At 41.5% G+C, this 25,035-nt stretch overlaps 1 protein-coding gene across 1 annotated transcript; it reads left to right on the top strand.

Moving 5' to 3' along the window:
* Positions 1-513: 513 nt before the first annotated feature.
* LOC126969187 (protein deltex) lies at positions 514-22,284 on the top strand (the record flags this gene model as incomplete). Its single annotated transcript, XM_050814504.1, has 9 exons — positions 514-553; positions 1,641-1,829; positions 2,440-2,618; positions 3,273-3,414; positions 9,731-9,840; positions 10,987-11,162; positions 12,637-12,745; positions 14,676-14,871; positions 20,237-22,284. Coding segments are annotated over 8 exons (1,116 nt in total), but the record flags the coding sequence as incomplete, so codon positions are not given.
* Positions 22,285-25,035: the final 2,751 nt, after the last annotated feature.

Here is a 25,035-nt window from a genome sequence, read left to right as displayed (position 1 = left end):
AATAATTACTATTGCGCCGCACCCGCCCTACCCGCTGGCACGCTCCGAGCAGCCGCCCGCGCCGCACGGTGCGACGCTTATTATTATATAATATTTTAATAATTACTATTGCGCCGCACCCGCCCTACCCGCTGGCACGCTCCGAGCAGCCGCCCGCGCCGCACGGTGCGACGCTTATTATTATATAATATTTTAATAATTACTATTGCGCCGCACCCACCCTACCCGCTGGCACGCTCCGAGCAGCCGCCCGCGCCGCACGGTGCGACGCTTATTATTATATAATATTTTAATAATTACTATTGCGCCGCACCCGCCCTACCCGCTGGCACGCTCCGAGCAGCCGCCCGCGCCGCACGGTGCGACGCTTATTATTATATAATATTTTAATAATTACTATTGCGCCGCACCCGCCCTACCCGCTGGCACGCTCCGAGCAGCCGCCCGCGCCGCACGGTGCGACGCTTATTATTATATAATATTTTAATAATTACTATTGCGCCGCACCCACCCTACCCGCTGGCACGCTCCGAGCAGCCGCCCGCGCCGCACGGTGCGACGCTTATTATTATATAATATTTTAATAATTACTATTTTTTTCTTAACTAATCTTATATTTTTAAACGAGCAATTTCTGTATATATATATATATATATATATAATCTGAATCCCCGAAACAACTCCAACGATTTTCATAAAATTTAGTATACAGGGGATTTCATACAATGAGCGCTGTTTCTTTTTTGAATTGACAACTCTCTCGCGTAGACGTAGAATTCAGATCAGGTTTTTCTTTTTAAAATAGTTAATAATTTGATTGAATGTCCTCAATTACTGGAAAAAATTAACTTCAAGGTTCCTCGTGCTAATGCTAGAGTGAATAACTTTCAGCCTTTTGCAATAGATATTTACCGAACAAATGTAGGGTTCCACAGTCCTTTACCTCGGATATGCCGTCAACATAACGCATGGTTCAACGACATAGATGTTGATCTACATAATATATCTTTAAACAAGTTAAGAAGAGCGTGTTTGGCATACGAGATGGAACACTAATATTTAAATATTTGTTGTGTCTGTAAATTTTAATAGAATATATTTATAGATATTCCTTTTTCTTGCAATATCCTTAAGCAATAGCGAAGGAAATATTATATAATGTGTATATTATAATATATGGATAATATCCATAACATGTTCTTCTCTACCTCTGTTTACAACTAGATAACTAATTTGCTGTGTTTACCCATAATTGGATGTTCACTATAGATTTTAAGTTGTGTATATGTATTGTAAATAAGCTTATGTGTACTATCTGTCGGTAAACCTTATTAAATAAATAAATAAATAAATTTCGGGGGCTAGCTATGGTTCAATTTAATAAATGTAGTTTTATCCGTGTATTAATGAGAAACAGCTACAATAACATTAGAATACAAAGGTAAATTTTGCCTCTATGTACAAGGCTATAATAAATAGCTCAGATGGGACATTGAGTGATTCGGAAAGCAGAAGACCCCGGTTCGAAGCCAGTTGTCCTAATAGTATTTTTTTGTTCAATTCTTGTACATTCTTAAAAATCCAAGCTCAATAAAAGGCTCGGTCATCCGAATATTTAAATCTTTATCCAAACATTGCAGGTCGAAGGCCGAAAATACCTCAACAACATACAGGCTCCAGTGTACACTCCGTACATTCAGTGCAGTCAGGACAGTCGGTGCAGTCAGTTCAGTCCGTTCAGTCCTTGCCGGCCGGAGCGCGCAGTGCATCGCCTCGAGACCGGAAACCGGGCCTCGCGAGACAAATCCTTCACAATCTCAACATTTTTAGTGAGTGAAATATTTGGTCGTCTGTCAGTCGTTTGGTCACGAGTGAAACATCTAATCTTTACTATGTAGCACTACATCCGGAGACGTCCGCTCACAACCGATAGCCGATGGGAACTGCCCTTCCGCCTTCTTCTTTTTTTTGCGCCCAGACAAAGGCAAAGGGCTACCCTCCGGGATAATGATGGGAGGGAGGTGGTAAATGCTCATGCATACGAACCCACGTCAAACCTAATACCTAACCACTAAACACCACCTGAGGTTGGCTTTGGGCCTGAGTGCTCTCTAAGCATTCATCGATGGCGACCTTCTCCTGGGGAGAGAGAGGCGCAAGCGGCACTCCATACGGAGTATACGCTGGGATAGCCCTTCCGCTATACTGTGCATTGCTTATAGCACTCAACGTCACACAGTTAATGTCACTGTCAATATTATGACAGTGACAATGATTGTTAACACGTACTGAGTTCAGACTAGATGTCAATATACTACAGTGAGTTCTATTTATGTACCAATAAGAGTTGACAAATATTACCTTATCTCTGTCCATTTTAATAATTTTCCGCAGTGCCTACAATGATGACCGATTTATATTATTGTTTTTGCAATTAAGGTAACAATAACAAGGTGTATGAGGAGGAGACAAAGGAGAGAATCAGAGAACGAGCGCGACAGAGGGAGAATGAGAGCGAGGAGGCGCGACACACGGACACCGAGTGTGGGTCGACGCGGCGCCACAGCGTGGACACCGTGTCCACGTACCTGAGCCACGAGAGCAAGGAGAGTCTGCCGGTGAGATGGCTGTACTGTACAGTAGACTCCAGTTAGTTCTTTAATCTTAGTACAAACAGAAACACAAGACTGTTGCTACGGTGGGAGGCCCAGTCCTCACCTTCTGCATTGTCACAATTGTTTTACAGACCCTCCCTAGAGAACCCTCCCTTTTTTATGAACGTAAGAGGAACGTGACGAGCAGGACTTTCAGCCGATGGTAATTGATACGCCCTGCCCATAAAAATGCAGTGCCGCTCTGGATTCTTTAAAAACCCGAAATTTCTGAGCGGTAATACAATTGCGCTCGTCACCTTCAGATATGAGCTAGGCTAGATTATGGGTACCACAACGGCGCCTATTTCTGCTGTGCTTCACAGCAGAAATGTAATGTGTAATGTGTAAGCATTATTGTGTATTGTCAAATGAGACTTAACAACTTATGTTTCAAGGTGACGAGCGCAATTGTAGTTCCGCTCAGAATTTTTGGGTTTTTCAAGAATCCAGAGTGGCACTGCATTGTAATGGGCAGGGCGTATCAGTTGAACGTCTTGATATTCTCGTCCCTTATTTTCATAAAAAAAAAACTCCTTTTTGCAACAAACGCAAATAAACTTTTTTCGGTCTTAAATTAATACCAAATTGAAGTCTCAAATAATGATAATAATCTTACAGCATGCAGTTGAGCTGTTGAACTGCAGCGAGGGCAGCGACGATGTGTTCGAACAGGGTTACACCAGACATGTGAGCCCCGCACGGACCAGCGGCCACTCCTCGTACGACCAGCAACACATCAATAATAACATTGGGGAAATTGGTAATACATCACTATCACTACATAAAATTATAAAGAAGCGGCCAAGTGCAAATCAAATCAAAATAACTTTATTCACATAGGTCACGGAAATGACACTTATGAATGTCAAAAAAAATATTTTCCTTATTGAATTTACCGCTACTTCGTAAAGGGTTGAGCTAATGAGAAGAAGTAGCAAGAAACTCATTGCCACTCTTTTATATTAATATTTACATTTCCATCGATGTACAAATCATTTAAATTACAATATATTATATTATTAGTAAAATGGTGCAACAAACATACTCAAACGTCAAATAGTCAATGCCTTACACGAGTAAGTCAAAAAAGTAAATGTAAATTATTACAAAAGTTATTGAGTACAGTAGACTCTAAATAACATACATATACATACACAAATACATATGTATATATATATATATATATATATATATATTTGTGAATGTATATGTATGTTATTTAGAGTCTATATATATATATATATATATATATATACACAGATGTGGTCAACTAATTTGGGACACTCTCGAGATAAACCAAATTGTGAATTTATTTTTTATTTTCCAACAAGTCTCAACAAGATTCCATATCCCTCATATGTAAGTGTAATTAGTCATTTATGTGCCCGATTATACAAACAATAACAACTTCTAAAACATTAAACCTCTTTACGGTATAGCTGATAGATTATCACAGTGCTATTTGTTAAGTAAATTCTGGCTGGTCATTTAATTAGGGACACTGAGATATTGCGTTCTATTTTCAACATCTGAATCTCAATATTTTTTTATTTCTTCTCCTATTGCTTCGTGGTAGTTTTGGCGGCAATCAAGATTATTAATTTTAAGTTTTGAGAACTATTTTGGAGAAAAATGGGCAAAAATAAAAGTTGCGATGCAACACTACGAAAAATCATCACGAACTTTGTCGAGCGTGGTTGTTCATACCGAAGGATAGCAGAATATTTAAATTGTTGAAAAACTATGTATGTATGCAATGCAGTGCAACATTTCAGGCGCAACAACACAGCTTTATAAGTGCTCAGAAAAATAAGACCGCAAGAAGATAGAACTATAACCAGGTTAGCTAAGAAAGATCCGTTCTTAATCTCTGTTTTAATAAAACACGAAGTGTTTGTGGCGGACGAAAGAGTGGGTGTATCCGCGAGGACCGTTAGACGACGTCTGGTAGAAGCAGGGTTGTTCGGAAGAGTGGCTCGCAAAGTATCGTTGTTGAAGAAAGAACATAAAAATGCACGTTTGACTTTTGCACGTAAATTGGACATTGGACTTGTGCCCAATGGCAACATGTATTATTCTCTGACGAGACCAAGGTTAATTTGATTTCTTCAGATGGAAGGAAATACGTACGGCGTCCTGTAAAAGCGGAAATGAATCTAAGAATTACAAATAAGCAGGTGAAACATGGCGGTGGAAACATTAAAATGTGGGGTTCATTTTCAGGACGTGGAGCCCACTCCACGTCCAGAATCCAATCCAGGTCCCAACCTGTGAGGAAAGTTCAGGGTAATTTAGACCAACATCAATACAAGGCAATATTAGAGGAAACTTCCCTACGCTGAGGAACATCTCCCTATTATATGGACGTTTTAGAATGATAACGACCCGAAACATACCGCCCGTTCAGTCAAGTCGTTTCTTAACAGTCAGTCGGTAACAGCATCTTTCGCACGAAACCAAGAAAAAAGTTGCCACTTATTGTACCACAACTTTAGATAAACTTAATGAAGCTTATTGTGAGGCATGGGCAAACACTCCTGTCGAAACATGTCAGAAACTGATAATGTCTATGCCACATCGGTGTCAGCCGGTAATTACTAACAAAGGTTTTGTTACTGGGTACTGATTTAACACGTAATAAAATGGAGTTGTTAAAGAAATTAAAATACTGCAGATTACAGTTTTGTTTAACTCTATTTTTCACTTTACTTGTCCAGTGTGTTTACAATGTCCAGCTACAGAATTATACCTTAAATTGAATACATGGTTAACCTTTGATATTAAACAGTTTTTTCTATTTATTTAATCTTTATTTACAGCCATTTATTGCATAATAATTAGACTAAACTATGCAAATAATAGTCCGCCCTTGGGCGTGGCGTTATACACGTCCATTAACCCGGCCCCTGGGAGAGTAGAGCCACCTTCTCTACTCTTCACTTGGGCAAGTCCTGTCTGGCGCGTCCATGTCGCGGGGGTGGGCATCTTACACTTCAGCAAGTCGGAGTGTGTAGATGGCGGAGTTCAGCAGGGACCCAGTACTGCGGAGTATAACGCAGAACCCGTGCCCAGGGTTACGGGTGAAGAACTCAACGGTGGTGAATGGGAGACAACAGTTGTCGGTACGGACTAACCAGCGGAGGAGGCAATCTACAGGGGCGTGGAACCTGGATCCTGATGGAGGGCAGCGGTAACCATCAGTACCGAAGTGAAGCGAAGGAACCATACGTTCTGAACCGGTTCACTCTTGGATTAGTATAGCCACTGAGGTTATAGTACCGCGATGTAGAAAGTAACGGGAACCTACTACATTATTTATCCCATGAGAGTTGCAATGATGAGTATGTTTAAAGACAGAGTAAGACCGCCTGGCAACCCGCGTAGCGACCGGCGCCCTGAGTTTTCCGGGGCTGAGGGTGTGAAATGGGTTACCGGCCATCAGGATGCAGGCAACCAGGCATCCTATGGAAAAAATGCTACTGGAAGAAGAAGAAAGAATATTAAATTAAGAAACGATCTTCGCATGGGTACATGGAACGTTCGAGGGCTTCTTGAAGATGGAAAGCTTCATATTCTGGAACAAGAACTTGAGCGATGCAAACTCACTATCACGGGAATCAGTGAGACACATTGGAAATATAGCGGCCACTTTGACTCAGAGAAACATACCATATATTTCTCCGGCAACGATAAAAGTAGCTTTTCGGGTGTGGCTATTGCGATCCCTAAATTATGTAAAAACTCGGTGCTTGGATATCACCCAATTAATGATAGAATTATTTCCATTAAACTTAGCGCATCACCGACCCCACTCAACATAATTCAAGTCTATGCTCCTACAAGTTCTGCCAAAGATGAAGAAGTAGAAGATTTCTATTGTCAACTTGAGTCTTCAATAGCTAAGATCCCCAAAAGAGAGCTATTAATCATCATTGGGGACTTTAACGCCAACACCACAATGAATACGGGCATACGACATATTGTTGGGAACTATGGCCATGGTGTTCGTAACCCAAGGGGTGAACGACTCATAGACTTTGCAGCCGATAACAACATGGCCGTAGCAAACACGATGTTCAAACACCATCCTAGACGCCTATATACCTGGACCTCCCCTGATGGCAACCACCGCAATCAGATAGATTACATATTAGTGAGAACCAGATGGAAAAGTTCAATTGCCAATACACATACCCTTCCCGGTGCTGATTGTCATTCCGACCATCAACTGCTCATTGGAAACCTGCGATTGAAATTGCAAAGAGCAAGACAAATTAAAATGGCTAGAAGAATGGAGGTGCACGATCGAAAGTCACTAACCACCTCGATACAGAACAGACATGCCGCATGGAGAGCAGGTATCGGAAACAATGACTCTAACTACTTGTGGATCTCGGCAAAAACATATATTGTGGAGGCGATTGCTGAGTCACAACCGAAAACCGTCTTACCAAAACGACAACATTGGATGACGGAAGAAACCTGGCATTTGGTTGAAGAGCGCCGAAAACTTAAAGCCAGTGGTGCTAGCATTACGAAGCTAAATGCCAAGTCAGCTATCATACAAGCTGCTTGCCGACGTGACCGCAATAACCATCTGAGTAAGATATGTCATGAACTGGAACAGCACTCCGACAAATATCAAACCAAAGATCTGCATGATAAGGTGCGATACATAACACGCCAATTTAAACCTAAGACGTGGGCTGTTGAGGACTCCGCTGGGAATACGGTTACGGAGATAAAGGATATCGTGAATGAATATTGTCAATCACTTTTTTCCAATAATTTGGTACTAAGCTTCACATGTTCTCCCCACAACATACTTGACCGTGAACCCGATATCATGCGGGATGAAGTACGAGCAGCAATTACACACCTCAAATGCAATAAAGCCAAAGGTTGTGATGAGATCCCAATTGAAGTCCTCAAAGCGATGGGAGAACCTGGAGTTGATATTTTATATACCATCTGCTGTAAAATATGGGATACTGGAATATGCCCTGACGATTGGTCAAAATCCATTTTCATTCCACTGCACAAAAAGGGTCCACCAAGAAATGCATCAACTACCGACTCATATCCTTGATATCTCATGCAAGTAAGGTGATGCTCCACATAATTAATACAAGGCTGTTGGCCTACCTCTCAAGGCAGATTGCACCGGAGCAAGCCGGATTTGTTAAGGGAAGAGGCACTCCCGAACAAATTCTTATACTGAGTCAGATTATTGAGAAGGCCAGAGAATTCAATACAACCCTTTACATCTGCTTTGTGGACTTTCGCAAAGCATTTGACACGGTCATATGGACACACCTTTGGATGATACCTGCGGAAATGGGTGTACCAGTTCTAATAAATAGTTCTATTGAGGAGGTTGTATGAGGTACTGCAGCGGTACGAGTGGATGATACCCTTTCAAGCGAATTCAAGGCTGAAGCCGGTATACGACAAGGATGCATCTTATCGCCATTATTCTTTAACATCTACACAGATTATATTATGCGCATTGTCTTGGAAGATTGGAACAATGGAATATCTGTTGGGGGACGTGTGATAAATAACCTCAGATACGCTGATGATACTACCCTTCTCGCACAGACTAGAGAAGATATGGAAAATTTTCTAAACCGTCTAGAAAGTACCAGTCTCCAATTCGGACTTACTATTAACCGAGACAAGACGAAGGTGATGATAGTAGACCGGGCCGTACAAATTGGAACCAACGTACCCTATATAGCCAACTGTGAAGTGGTACAGAACTATATTTATCTTGGTTCTACTATATCAAGTACTGGAGGATGTGGCGACGAGATCAGACGACGGTGCGCCATCACCAAGTCTGCAGTGGAACAACTGGGAAAGATTTGGAGGGACAGGAGGATTACCAAGAAGACTAAAGTCAGATTGATGAAATGCCTTGTGTTTCCAATCTTTCTCTATGGAGCCGAAACTTGGTCTCTGAGACTGCAGGACCGCTGTAAAATCGATGCATTAGAGATGTGGTGCTGGAGACGCCTCCTAAAGTTCTCGTGGACGGCATTTCACACCAATGTATCCATCCTCAAAGAGCTTCGTATTAAAGACAGACTATCGTCAATTGTGCAACTAAGAATACTGAAGTTCTTTGGTCACGTCTCTAGAAATGAGAACTGGATGGAGAGACTGGTAGTTCAGGGCCAGGTGGAAGGCAAGAGAGCACGCGGTCGATCGCCAACCCGCTGGATAGACGCCATCACAAAGGCTACTGAGTCCACCATAGTCCAGTGTACTCGCAACGCCTCTAGCCGTCAGAAATGGAAGCACATCGCCAGGAGATCTATCCTCAGAAAGGATATTGACCCACCGAACACTCCAGCACGTACCTCGTCAGCGCAACCACGACCACTCTGACAAGAGTGTCCGACTAAGAAGAAGATGCAAATAATAGTTACTGAGAAATCAATAGAGTTTTATATTTATATGTACATAACCGGTTATTTCTCTTCACTATCTTGAATGTCCCTAATTAGTTGACCACGACTATATATATGTATATATATATGCTAGTCTGACTCGCCCATAAAGGGTTCATATATAAAAGTTCTTGTAGTTAGTTCGTTGTAACGATTTTGACGTATTAAAAAAACTACTTACTAGATCTCACTAAGAGGCGAGTGATTTTTGAGGAAGGTTTAGATGTAACATTAATTAAGGTTTGAATATTGGCTGAAACATAATGATGTTGCTGAAAACATCGGAAAAAAATAAGCTGGCTTGGCTTCTTTGAAAATGTTGTCTTATGCCCTTTGATATAAGTAAACGATGTTTTTTTTTGGATAGCTGATGCTTTCGTTATCGAGTTATACAATTTTTTATATAGCTACATAGCTTTTGCAGATAATTTTATCAACCTTGTTGTATTTCCTACTCACGTGATAAATTCTATTCCTTTCTATTAAATATCCTGATTTTTGTAGTTACAACTCTGTTACCTGTACGTATATATCAAGATATTTTATGTCCATACGAATATGTAATATGTGAATATATATTAATATGTGAATATATATTCACATCAGTATTTTGGTGTGCAGGTGTACCCCAGGACATGATACACTTCAGCCAGGGTGCAGAGGAATGGAACGGGGCGGTGACAGCAGCAGCGCCGCGCTGCGGTCATCCGCTGTACCTTACGTGCTCGCAGGTCAGTAGTGACACAAACTCACACACTGTGCTCAACAAAATCATCTTGGGTTCGGTTCAAAGACAACTTTGATGATCCATTTAGCCCAGTGGTTAGTGACCCTGCGTACTGAGCTAGAGGTCCCGGATCACGTGAAATGTTGCTCACAGATGCAAATGAAATACAACCACGGACATTCTAATGCTGTTTATGGCATTGTCACAGGAGACGAAACGTGGATTTATTGTTTGAACCCGAAAAAACTGCAATCTTGTGAATGGGTGTTTGAAAATGAGAACGGGCCTACAAAAGTGAGGCAGGCGAGAAACGTTGTTAAAAAAAAATCGCATTTTTCTTTTACGACCATAAAGCCGCGTTCTCCTACACCATGACACCGCTCTGTCTCACACAGCGACGAAACTAAGTCATTTTTAGCTTCCGAAAAAGTACAACTCGTCACCCATCCTGCACATAGCCCCAACCCTGTGATTTCTGTATTTTCCCCAAAATCAAAAATTTGATGAGAGGTTTCACTTTTACTAATTCCGAAAAGGTAGTGATAGCGTTCAATCAGCACGTAGAAAACATGCCTTCAGATCTGTGGTCCTCCTGTTCAAAAAAATTGTTCGATCGCATGAAAAAACTCTAAAATGTAAAGGAGAGTATTTTGAAAAGCAATAAACATAATATTTTGGTTATAACATGTTGTTATTTTAAGTTATGCAAAACTTTTAGTGTGACCTACGTATCATAACAAATAATATGAAAAACTTATCTAATAATCTATATATATATATAAAAATTAATTGCTGTTCGTTAGTCTCGCTAAAACTTTAGAACGGCTTTACCGATTTGGCTAATTTTGGTCTTGAATTATTTGTGGAAGTCCAGAGAAGGTTTAAAAGGTGAATAAATATGAAAGTGCTCGGAATTAGATAAAAACAACAATATTGTTTTTCCTTTAATATGTCCCGCGTCGTTCAGAAATCGAATTGAAAGAACAGTTTAAAATGAATATCTAATTAGAATCTTTATATCTTTCTAACTTTCTCAGAAGGTTAAAAAACAAACTTAATTTTAGCTACCTATATTTGATAGATTTTAGGTTAGGTCGAGTATAACCATTGATTTTTATTAGCTATTTTTAAGAAGGCGGTCGTGTTTCAGGATGGTTCGTTTGTGGAGTGTTTGATCTGTGGTGAGCAGTACCAGCACGCGGAGGGGGGGCCGGCTCCACGGGTGGAGGGGGGCGAGCAGCCCAGCGGGTCCATGTCGTGGCGGCAGCAGGCGGAGCCTCTGCCAGGGTATCCACCGCACACCGGCTCCATACTGGTGACATACAAGTACTATATCCCTTCATTATTACGTTTGCATTTATTACACTTGGTTTGAACATTTTAAGACATCTTTATAAAGTAATTTAGATAGTAAGTAAAAAAGGAAATTGCCTTATTTTAATAATGTTATTAAGTACTTGTAATTTAATTAATTAATTGCATGTCGAGTTAGCCTGTAAATGGGGTATATGATGTTAAAAAATATAAGTAATAATAAATTGTTACCTTGTGGTATATATAAATATACCATAAGGTAACACATTGTATACAACATGGGCTTCTTACTAAAAAAATAAAACCTAAAAAAAACATTTAATTGAAGCAAATTGAAAGTTAGGTTGAAGATTTATATCTTAGATTACTTACACGTCTTCCTGGAGTCTCTTGCTTTTAGACAACTGGTAAAAACAGGCCACTTTAGTGTGCGTGACAAGCTTCGTCTTACACTCGCGATTTGTATGTCACTTTGTTTAAGTGTTCGTCCATTGCATTTATAGTTAGGTACTAAATCTTTAGGTGTTCATTCAAAATAACACACACACACACCCACGCACACACTCACCAATACATATAATCACACACACGTCCATATACATACATACAAACACCCACACACGCACATAGGACATTAAGTTTAGATACTTACACATACATCAATTTTTAAGCTATTGCATAGCTTCTATCGCGGGCCTTGAGCGTGGAGACCGAATCCGGAAATTCCGTAACGAAAATAGGTTATTTTCGCTTACTTACTAGATCTACATAGATATTTAAAAGACATACTTTTTGTGCAGAAGGTCTCAGGTTCGAGCCTGGGGTACGTCTTGATGTTTTTTAATTTCTTTATTTTTTTATTACGTTTTTTAATTTCTTTATTTTTTTATTACGTTTTTTAATTTTTATTATTATGACAAGCGTTTTTATTTAATTTCACCTGTCCCGTTGTCTGTCTGTAATCAAATCTTGCAAGTTAAATTTTACTCCGTTCCCGTTTGCTTTTTTTTTAAATTAATTTTATCAAAAAACATACTGCTTAAATAAATAATTATAATTGCATAAGTTGATAAAAAATGCTATGCAATAGCTTTACCGCGGCAGTCCCCGAGTGCCACACGTCTTTTTATTGTTATTATTTTTAGTAGTTGTCGTTCCCTTAGTTTATAATATTAATGTTAAGGTCAAGTTGTTATTATTATTACATCATATTATTATGTTTATGCTATGGAAGAGCGGGGCCTCCTACTACAGGCAACTCATTGCTTAAAAGGAGACCCCAACACTGATATATATATATTGTATATTTTGTTGATAATATATAATAAATATATAAATAAAATATATAAATTGCTCCAAATAGAGATTAATTCTAAACTAAATTTTTTTCGACGTTTTCACAGCTGTCATAGTTGTCACAGCTTGCATAGTCTACGTAGACATATTAAGATTTATTTCAAGATATCATAATATATAATCCCCTCAGCTTCCAGTCCGGGCGCCAGGGCCCCTCTCACCCTCAGCCGGGGGCGCCGTACTACGCCGTGGGGTTCCCGCGTCACTCCGCGCTGCCAGACACGCCGCTCGGTCGCCAGGTACCCCGCTCTCACCTAATACTATTTTACCAGTGGGAGGCTCCTTTGCACAGGATGCCGGCTAGATTATAGGTACTAAAACGGGGCCTATTTCTGCCGTGAAGCAGTAATGTGTAAACATTACTGTGTTTCGGTCTGTAGGGCGCCGTAGCTAGTGAAATTATTGGGCAAATGAGACTTGACATCTTATGTCTCAAGGTGACGAGCGCAATTGTGGTGCCGCTCAAGTTTTTCAGGTTTTTCATGACTCTTGAGCGGCGCTGCCTTGCAATGTTCAGGGCGTTTCAATTACATCAGCTGAACGTTCTGCTCCTCTAGTCCCTTATTTTCATAAAAAAATGCTCCTTGCTTCAATCGTCGCCGTTACCTCGAGTCTTTATTAAGTGGTTTCTGTTTAAAAAATTTTAATCTAACAGGAAAACAGATGAGATGATCACTGCCGCTCACATTTTAGAAGTATCACAAGAGCATTCCTGCCATTTTGAAAATTCCTCTTCCTCGTTTAAAGTTCTTCCTATCAGTGATAGGACAAAAAATTAAGATACAGTGTGTATCCTAATATTTTTATCCACACCCATACCTTAAATCCTCCAAGATTCTAAAGCAGCTCAATGACAACATTAAAACACACAATGTCCTAAAAACCATCATCCAAACGAGTGTTGTAATGAAATTTAGTACAACATTATATCATCCGTTCTCATAATAACACTACTTTAGATGATATTACGGTTACTAGGACTGGCTTTTTTAATGTTAGCAGTAAGCTGTTTCAGAATTTTTTATTAAGGATTCATATTATGGGTGTAAATAAAGTCTTGTATGCAAGTGTTGATAATTAAGTATTAAAACACTCATGTGATACTATTATCACATAAACCAACATTCATATTTAATACCCCTTATTACACAATAGTTATATAAATAACTAGTATTAATTTTCAATTCATGTAGTATTGTACGAGTGCGTGAACATCCTGTAGTGAGGTGGAAAGCCTAGTTGTTCTATGGAGAAGACAGAAACCAGCACGCGGGTCTTTTGATGGTTAGTGGTAACACCACTTAGTGAATGAATGTTCCTCGAGATCGACGACTGTGGACGCGCTGTTATACGGGACACTGAATTTAGCTTTTCAAAAAAAACTTTATTTATTAAAAACACTTTTATTTGATAAAACTTATAATGATTGAATTAGAATATAATAAAAAAGTAAGTTAAGTCTGAACTGAACACAACCGCACAGCAAAGGAGTTGGAGGTAGACTGGACTCTCCATTGTATTAACAGAATCCACAATTGTTATATCCAGCTGACATAGGTTTAGTCAATGTACAAAGTAAGCAATATGCCATACATCATTTATTTATTTATTAAAGACACACTAATGTGACGTTGAGGATCATTTTGTTACTTCTGGCCTAGTCGCTAACAGTGTTCTTAACTTCGACTTAATTAATCGGTACAACTTTAAATCATCAGTAGCGCTTTGCTATGCTTCACAATCGAAACTATGTCATGAATTAAAACTACAAACGGCAAAGGTCCTAGGAGAGATTTTTTGGGATATAAAAATCATGTTCACAGAAGTCGTCACCTTTTTGCTCTTAATAGTGATTTTCATTATTATAACACTAGAAATGAGGTATCGCTCGTAACTAATTCTAGTAGGCTTCATAAGATATATAATAGCCTTAAGGGTAAATGTATACACTTTTATAATAAAGTCGCATGATTATTTTATAGCAATAGCAATGACAGTACAATATGGGTATGTATATTTAGATTAAAAAGAGCGCAAAAAAATAATGCCGGGAGTGTTTCTTGCGCCGCTTCATCTCTCTCATAGCGCCATTTGTTTCCGAAGTGGTAGTAGTATCTAGTATATAATAACCGTTAGTGATGTGTATATAACACTCTCTCGTCGCGGCAGGTGCTGCGCGCGCTGCAGCTGGCGTGGGAGCGGCGCGTGCTGTTCACGGTGAGAGCGTCGCGCACGACGGGCCGCGAGCACGTGGTCGCGTGGAGCGTGCCGCCGCCCGCGCGGGACCTGGTCGCCGCGCTGCGGGCCCTGCGCCGCCTGCTGGCCGGCCGGGGGGCGTGACGACAGACTGACTCCTCTGTTCACGGTGAGAGCGTCGCGCACGACGGGCCGCGAGCACGTGGTCGCGTGGAGCGTGCCGCCGCCCGCGCGGGACCTGGTCGCCGCGCTGCGGGCCCTGCGCCGCCTGCTGGCCGGCCGGGGGGCGTGACGACAGACTGACTCCTCTGTTCACGGTGAGAGCGTCGCGCACGACGGGCCGCGAGCACGTGGTCGCGTGGAGCGTGCCGCCGCCCGCGCGGGACCTGGTCGCCGCGCTGCGGGCCCTGCGCCGCCTGCTGGCCGGCCGGGGGGCGTGACGACAGACTGACTCCTCTGTTCACGGTGAGAGCGTCGCGCACGACGGGCCGCGAGCACGTGGTCGCGTGGAGCGTGCCGCCGCCCGCGCGGGACCTGGTCGCCGCGCTGCGGGCCCTGCGCCGCCTGCTGGCCGGCCGGGGGGCGTGACGACAGACTGACTCCTCTGTTCACGGTGAGAGCGTCGCGCACGACGGGCCGCGAGCACGTGGTCGCGTGGAGCGTGCCGCCGCCCGCGCGGGACCTGGTCGCCGCGCTGCGGGCCCTGCGCCGCCTGCTGGCCGGCCGGGGGGCGTGACGACAGACTGACTCCTCTGTTCACGGTGAGAGCGTCGCGCACGACGGGCCGCGAGCACGTGGTCGCGTGGAGCGTGCCGCCGCCCGCGCGGGACCTGGTCGCCGCGCTGCGGGCCCTGCGCCGCCTGCTGGCCGGCCGGGGGGCGTGACGACAGACTGACTCCTCTGTTCACGGTGAGAGCGTCGCGCACGACGGGCCGCGAGCACGTGGTCGCGTGGAGCGTGCCGCCGCCCGCGCGGGACCTGGTCGCCGCGCTGCGGGCCCTGCGCCGCCTGCTGGCCGGCCGGGGGGCGTGACGACAGACTGACTCCTCTGTTCACGGTGAGAGCGTCGCGCACGACGGGCCGCGAGCACGTGGTCGCGTGGAGCGTGCCGCCGCCCGCGCGGGACCTGGTCGCCGCGCTGCGGGCCCTGCGCCGCCTGCTGGCCGGCCGGGGGGCGTGACGACAGACTGACTCCTCTGTTCACGGTGAGAGCGTCGCGCACGACGGGCCGCGAGCACGTGGTCGCGTGGAGCGTGCCGCCGCCCGCGCGGGACCTGGTCGCCGCGCTGCGGGCCCTGCGCCGCCTGCTGGCCGGCCGGGGGGCGTGACGACAGACTGACTCCTCTGTTCACGGTGAGAGCGTCGCGCACGACGGGCCGCGAGCACGTGGTCGCGTGGAGCGTGCCGCCGCCCGCGCGGGACCTGGTCGCCGCGCTGCGGGCCCTGCGCCGCCTGCTGGCCGGCCGGGGGGCGTGACGACAGACTGACTCCTCTGTTCACGGTGAGAGCGTCGCGCACGACGGGCCGCGAGCACGTGGTCGCGTGGAGCGTGCCGCCGCCCGCGCGGGACCTGGTCGCCGCGCTGCGGGCCCTGCGCCGCCTGCTGGCCGGCCGGGGGGCGTGACGACAGACTGACTCCTCTGTTCACGGTGAGAGCGTCGCGCACGACGGGCCGCGAGCACGTGGTCGCGTGGAGCGTGCCGCCGCCCGCGCGGGACCTGGTCGCCGCGCTGCGGGCCCTGCGCCGCCTGCTGGCCGGCCGGGGGGCGTGACGACAGACTGACTCCTCTGTTCACGGTGAGAGCGTCGCGCACGACGGGCCGCGAGCACGTGGTCGCGTGGAGCGTGCCGCCGCCCGCGCGGGACCTGGTCGCCGCGCTGCGGGCCCTGCGCCGCCTGCTGGCCGGCCGGGGGGCGTGACGACAGACTGACTCCTCTGTTCACGATGAGAGCGTCGCGCACGACGGGCCGCGAGCACGTGGTCGCGTGGAGCGTGCCGCCGCCCGCGCGGGACCTGGTCGCCGCGCTGCGGGCCCTGCGCCGCCTGCTGGCCGGCCGGGGGGCGTGACGACAGACTGACTCCTCTGTTCACGGTGAGAGCGTCGCGCACGACGGGCCGCGAGCACGTGGTCGCGTGGAGCGTGCCGCCGCCCGCGCGGGACCTGGTCGCCGCGCTGCGGGCCCTGCGCCGCCTGCTGGCCGGCCGGGGGGCGTGACGACAGACTGACTCCTCTGTTCACGGTGAGAGCGTCGCGCACGACGGGCCGCGAGCACGTGGTCGCGTGGAGCGCCGCCTGCTGGCCGGCCAATAAAACAAGTCCGACCAATTTTCATGTGACGACAAATTGTGAAATATGATAAACTTATTGACATCGCCAATTTTTAATTATTAATTTTTAATTTAAATACGTTGTATTGGGTTTATACCTTTGAATAAAGACTATTATTATTATTAGTGTGTTTCGGTCTGAAGGGCGCCGTAGCTAGAAAAATTACTAGGCAGGCGATGTGCGTAATTGTAGGGCCGCTCACAATTCTTTTGGGTTTTTCAAAAACCCTGAACTGCCCCAAAAACCCATTATTTTCATAAAAAAAACTACCCTCGCTCCTTTTCTATTTAAATTTGCAAAAGTTATATATTCGGGAATGTTTCGTAATTCGTTCTAGTAAAGAATTTTTGACGGACTCATCAAAAACTACTTTTATAAGTAAACCAATATTAAATTATAATATTATTTTGAAGATTTAATCCTTTTTATAGTGTCATACGACATCTTCCAAAGTTGAGCATTCCAAGCACAATGCTGTAAGTTGTAATTTTAATATTTGATATTATAATAAGTTAACCATTTAAGTGGTTAATGAAAATTTTTTATAAGTTTTTTTTAAAAGTATATTATAATATATTAATAAACAATACGACATATAGCGTTCCTTATTGTAATATTAGTTAATATAGTTGCAACAACTATTTATTATTCACTTCACAAAATAAGGTTAAGGTTAACATTTCGAAAATCGGTATCAGCATCAAATAATCGGTATGAGCATCAAATAATCTGTATTAGCATCAAATAATGTTCCATCAAATAATCGGTATGAGCATCAAATAATATGTATTAGCATCAAATAATGTTCCATCAAATAATCGGTATGAGCATCAAATAATCTGTATTAGCATCAAATAATGTTCCATCAAATAGGATTCTGTATTAGCATCAAATAATGTTCCATCAAATAATCTGTATTAGCATCAAATAATGTTCCATCAAATTATCTGAATTAGCATCAAATAATGTTCCATCAAATAATCGGTATGAGCATCAAATAATGTTCCATCAAATAATCTGTATTAGCATCAAATAATCTGTTTTAGCATCAAATAATGTTCCATCAAATAATCCGTATTAGCATCAAATAATCTGTATTAGCATCAAATAATCGGTATTAGCATCAAATAATCGGTATGAGCATCAAATAATGTTCCATAAAATAATAATCTGTATTAGCATCAAATAATGTTCCATCAAATAATCTGTATTAGCATCAAATAATGTTCCATCAAATTATCTGAATTAGCATCAAATAATGTTCCATCAAATAATCGGTATGAGCATCAAATAATGTTCCATCAAATAATCTGTATTAGCATCAAATAATGTTCCATCAAATAATCTGTATTAGCATCAAATAATGTTCCATCAAATAATCCGTATTAGCATCAAATAATCTCTATTAGCATCAAATAATCTGTATTAGCATCAAATAATCTGTATTAGCATCAAATAATCTGTATTAGCATCAAATAATCTGTATTAGCATCAAATAATGTTCCATCAAATAATCGGTATGAGCATCAAATAATGTTCCATCAAATAATCTGTATTAGCATCAAATAATGTTCCATCAAATAGGATTCTGTATTAGCATCAAATAATGTTCCATCAAATAATCTGTATTAGCATCAAATAATGTTCCATCAAATAATCGGTATGAGCATCAAATAATCTGTATTAGCATCAAATAATGTTCCATCAAATAGGATTCCGTATTAGCATCAAATAATCTCTATTAGCATCAAATAATCTGTATTAGCATCAAATAATCTGTATTAGCATCAAATAATCTGTATAAGCATCAAGTAATGTTCCATCAAATAATCTGTATTAGCATCAAATAATGTTCCATCAAATAATCACTATGAGCATCAAATAATGTTCCATCAAATAATCGGTATGAGCATCAAATAATGTTCCATCAAATAATCTGTATTAGCATCAAATAATGTTCCATCAAATAATCGGTATTAGCATCAAATAATCTTCCATCAAATAATCTGTATTAGCATCAAATAATGTTCCATCAAATAATCCGTATTAGCATCAAATAATCTGTATTAGCATCAAATAATCTGTATTAGCATCAAATAATCTGTATTAGCATCAAATAATGTTCCATCAAATAATCCGTATTAGCATCAAATAATCTGTATTAGCATCAAATAATGTTCCATCAAATAATCTGTATTAGCATCAAATAATCTGTATTAGCATCAAATAATGTTCCATCAAATAATCCGTATTAGCATCAAATAATCTGTATTAGCATCAAATAATCTGTATTAGCATCAAATAATCTGTATTAGCATCAAATAATGTTCCATCAAATAATCTGTATTAGCATCAAATAATGTTCCATCAAATAATCCGTATTAGCATCAAATAATCTGTATTAGCATCAAATAATCTGTATTAGCATCAAATAATCTGTATTAGCATCAAATAATCTTCCATCAAATAATCTGTATTAGCATCAAATAATGTTCCATCAAATAATCCGTATTAGCATCAAATAATCTGTATTAGCATCAAATAATCTGTATAAGCATCAAATAATGTTCCATCAAATAATCTGTATTAGCATCAAATAATGTTCCATCAAATAATCGGTATGAGCATCAAATAATCTGTATTAGCATCAAATAATGTTCCATCAAATAATCCGTATTAGCATCAAATAATCTGTATTAGCATCAAATAATCTGTATTAGCATCAAATAATCTGTATTAGCATCAAATAATGTTCCATCAAATAATCTGTATTAGCATCAATTAATGTTCCATCAAATAATCTGTATTAGCATCAAATAATGTTCCATCAAATAATCCGTATTAGCATCAAATAATCTGTATTAGCATCAAATAATCTGTATTAGCATCAAATAATGTTCCATCAAATAATCTGTATTAGCATCAAATAATCTGTATTAGCATCAAATAATGTTCCATCAAATAATCTGTATTAGCATCAAATAATCTGTATCAGCATCAAATAATGTTCCATCAAATAATCGGTATTAGCATCAAATAACAATCGCCTCCCATGTTTAATGGCTCCATATTTAAATGGCTCCATACACACCTTGTTTATAATAATAATAATATATAATAGCTTTCAGATACATTCACTCAATATCATATCATAAATCATCATAAGCAATCTATTAATACACCTAAAATAATACGCATTGACAGGCCGCTGCGCTCACGCCAAAATCGCGCCGATCTGAGGCACACCGCGGCTCGGAGGCACTTTCCAATTTCGGAAGGAAGGAGAATGACATAACCATAATTTAAATCGCAGTAAAAAGACGCGAAATTTAGTAGAATGCACGAACCAAGTTCGCGGTTCGCTTCGTAGTCTTGTAGTTGTGAACGTATAGATTCGCATTATAGACGCTCCCTCATCGCGTTCCGCTTCCCGCTTACTTGACGCGCAGGTGTGGCCGTAGCTTAAAAATTTTACACTTTGTAGATCACTTCTATTTCTATTGTAAGAAATATTACATCATAAATATACAAATGTTGACAGATCTTAGACTGATATCTTTATCTTGTAACTAATGTAATTTTTTTATTATTTTTTCATATGGGGTAATATACCCTACTGTGATGCTGCACAGAGTTTTCGGTTCAATCAACTATCGTAAGCATATTAAATTATTGTAACGGTCGGGATGTGACCACCAGGTGAAGGTGTAGCCAATTTCATCACTTTTTTTCATAAAAATAACTAAAAATATTTAGGTGTTCAGTAATAAAAAACACTGCGCAGCTGTCTTAGGCCAGGGTCCATAATTTTTGATACCAAAAAAAAAGTCGGATTAAACCCATTGGAAAATGAAGAGAATATAACAGAAATATCAGGAAAAATAAATTACGGGCGATCTGAGAACTTTCTGAGAATATTTACCGTAGTAATGTATATTGTTTTGGAAAAGCTGATATTTTATTAGGGTTTAGGAAGATTAGGGTTCTTTTTCGATATTAAGTCAAAATAAGGTGATAAAATCGATATATCAAAAAATTACAGTATATCTAGGATATAAAAAGGTACCTTTTTACCAAATTTCGTGGAAATATTTTTTGTATAAAAGATAAAAAAAAATCAAAAACTTGGTTATTTGAATTTTGCACATAAATTTTGAGGTTATGTGAAAACAGTGCAAAAACAAAAGTTGTAGATCTTTTTATTACCTACAAGTTTGCTATTTAACTTTTTTCCATAGGACTTGCAGTTTCGGCGGAAATCGAGATAAGCCGTTTTTCACCCTTAAAGGCAGCGCCCCCTTCCACGGCCCGATCGCAGATCGCCCATCAATTATTTTTCTTTCATTTTTGTTATATTCTTTTCCTTTTCCAATTCACCCTACTATTTTTTTGATATATGTAATATTTGAAACAATAATGCCATAAATAAGACAAAATACAACAATTTAAAAAAGCAGACCTCTAAGTACACTTAATAATTAGAAAAAATTGAAAAATAGGCAGATTGTTTTTAAATGTAGCGCCTTAACCACCGCATGCAACATAGTGAATACTACAATATGCAATTTCAATATTTAGTTGATAGTTGAGTGTGGAAAAGCTTTCCGCAATGTGCCTTATTAGTAATAATTATTGAGAGAAAATATGGTATTATTTAATAGAATATTAATTTATAAGTGACACAGTTTTTATTTTGTTTAAACTAAAAGCTCTGTTCAAACTCAGGCTAATATCGCGCGGGACGCGGGACAGAAGTCGCTCGCGCCGATTTTGTCAGTTAACTTGTATAGACGTGTTCAGATTGACGCGAGTAGTCGCTCAAGTTGAAGCGAAACAAAAGCGGGACGCCCGACGGGATTGTTTAATCTCACAATGCGTATTGTTTCTCCACTGTAGAACCAAAAATGACATGTCGCGTCAGTTTGAGAGGCTAAGCGAGCGAGCGAATTGCTCTAAAACGCGCTCCGCGTCGTGCTCGTTATTAGCCCCAGTTTGAACAGAGCTTAATTCTGAAGATCAGTTAGTTAAAACGTTTTTTTGCTCTCGATTAAATCTCGATTATAAATGTATAAATGGAGTAATTTGTTTTACAATGATAAGGTCCTCCTAATACTATAATATAGTCTTCCAGTTGACTTCCATTAGATGATTATGGCTAACGATTATCGAATATTTTACATTTATATAATATATTTTATAGTTTATTCAAATGTTTTTAATAGTTTAAGATTAAATAAATGTATTTCTTCAAATTATCGGTGGTTTCATTGGTAGCTATCCCGATATGAACCTTTCGTGTTGCTGAAGAGAATGGACCACAGTGGTTACCTAACCGTTGGCCTTCCCACTACTTAAGATATTGAATGAGCATGGTGCTGACATGATACATGACTACACTCTAGTACATTTGCTTTCATGGGATGGTTCATTAATATAATATAGACACACTTTTACACAAATTATCTTGCCCCAAGGTAGGCATAGCCTGTACTATGGATACAAGACAATGATATATTTAATACAATATACTTACTTAAACATACATAAACACATATAAACATCTATGACTCGGAAATAAACATCCATACTTATTATATAAATGATTGCACCTACCGGGATTCGGGCTTAGTAGTTAGCGTCACTAACCATTCGGCTATGTGGGTCGCTAAAATATAAGTGTGTCTAGATTAATGGTGCGCTGCTAGACAGTGGGCGTCAATCTGGTCATCCGCCCGATGGTGAAGTCATCGTCGATCGGCTTGATTATTTGGCGTTGCGTACAGATGTGGGTTCTCTCTGCAACGTCTATCGCATTTATCACAGGGAGAAATAAGAGGAGTTGTTCGGGTTGATAACGATCGAGTTTCTCGAGGGTGCAGAGAACGAAGTTGTGATCATATTTAAAATCCAAGATGGCCGCCGGGTAAAATTATGATAACAACAATATGGATATCGTGTCCGAGGTTCTCGAGGGTGCAGAGAACGATTTTGGGATCATTTTTGAAATCCAAGATGGCCGCCGCGCAAAATTATGATTACAGCATTATGGGTATCGTATCCGAGGTTCTCGAAAGTGCAGAGAACGATTGTAGGATCAATTTTGAAATCAAAGATGGCCGCCGCGCCAAATTATGATAACAACAATAATATGGATATCGTATCCGAGGTTCTCGAGGGTGCAGAGAACGATTTTGTGATCAATTTTGAAATCCAAGATGGCCGCCGCTCAATATAAATTTTAATGTACTAAATCAATATTAAAGTAGTTAAATGTGTTGTTTTATTTATGCCTAATTTTGTTTAAAATATTACAATAAAAAGAGCCCTGTACTTTCCCCGGGGCGTAAAAAGAATAGGGGAGTCCCAGGCCCATGGGTGTCGTAAGAGGCTACTAAGGGCTTTTTAGAAGTGGGAGAGTCACGCTGCCGTCTTTTGACGTCAGCACAATCGGGCCAGACTCGCCCGGGTTAATTACCACACTTGCACAGAATACCGGCGTGAAGTAGCGGCCTAGTGCCGCTATGTTTCGCATAGGTTAGTGTCATATCAATGATATGTTGGACACCTCCAACATTCATTGCTATGCGGACGACAGCACTGGTAATGCCGTATACACGGGCCATGCAGGTCTCTCTCGGGAAATCGTCGACCAGTGCCGGGAGAAACTTGTGTCTTCTATCGAGTCCTCTCTCGAGAAGGTCGCGGAATGGGGTAAATTGAACCTTGTCCAATTTAACCCCCAGAAGACTCAAGTTTGCGCGTTTGCCACTAAAAAAACCCCATTTGTCGTATCACCGCTCTTCGACAACACTTCTCTTAAAGCCGCGCTTAGTATCGGAATACTGGGTCTCGAAATCTCGAGCGATTGCCAATTTCGTGGTCATCTGGAGGGCAAAGCCAAATTGGCTTCAAAGAAACTGGGCGTCATTAATAGAGCACGGCAATACTTCAAGCCGGCCCACATACTAGCGCTCTACAAAGCGCAGGTCCGGCCACCCATGGAGTATTGCTGTCATCTCTGGTCTGGCGCACCCCAGTATCAGCTCGATGCATTTGACCGCGTGCAACGCTCTGCTCTGTGAACGGCTGGATCACATGGCGTTGCGTAGAGACGTCGCTTTATTGTGTGTCTTCTACCGCATTTATCACGGGGAGTGTTCCGAAGAGCTGTTTAACCTGATTCCTGCCGCCGAATTCCACCTTCGCACGACACGCCACAAGTTAGGTTATCATCCTCACCATCTGGATGTACGGCGGTCCTCCACAGTGCGGTATTCAAGGAGCTTTCTTCCACGTACTACAAAGCTGTGGAATGAACTTCCTTGTGCGGTGTTTCCGGGACGATGCGACATGGGTACCTTCAAAAAAAGCGCGTACATCTTCCTTAAAGGCCGGCAACGCTCCTGTGATTCCTCTGGTGTTGCAAGAGATTGTGGGCGGCGGTGATCACTTAACAACAGGTGACCCGTACGCTTGTTTGTCCTCCTATTCCATAAAAAAATCATAAAATACGTATATACAGGCACGTATAGATATTGTAGTTGTAGGTATAGAAAAATTTAATTTCTTCCGGTTTCACAAGATGGCGCCTGATCGGAGTTAAAGCTGATGAGTCTATTCTCCCCATAATAAGTTACTCTATGGGCGTACTGCTGGCATGAGCGAGCATGCAAACAAGGCGTCGCGTTTGGTTTATTACGAAAAAAATTAATATAAAATAATGCACAAAGTGTTTTGATAAGCCCCATTAGGAAAATTTATAAATACTAATTAACTATCGAATAAAATAAGTTTTGTGTTTATAGCTATCATAGTTTTATGATAATATAAACAATTCAAATAAAAAAGACAATTTTTCATAAAATAAATCTATCGAGTTTTTTTTCGTAATCGTGTTTTCGAAACTGCGATAATTTAGATAAAAAAATGAAGATAAACATGTTAAAAAATTGGAAGCTTAGTATTTGTAGAAGTATTTAAAGTAGATTTTCAAAAATGTTACT

Source organism: Leptidea sinapis, chromosome 17 (assembly GCF_905404315.1).
Source record: "Leptidea sinapis chromosome 17, ilLepSina1.1, whole genome shotgun sequence".
NCBI lineage: Eukaryota > Metazoa > Arthropoda > Insecta > Lepidoptera > Pieridae > Leptidea > Leptidea sinapis.
This window is presented reverse-complemented; position numbering and strand designations above follow the sequence as displayed.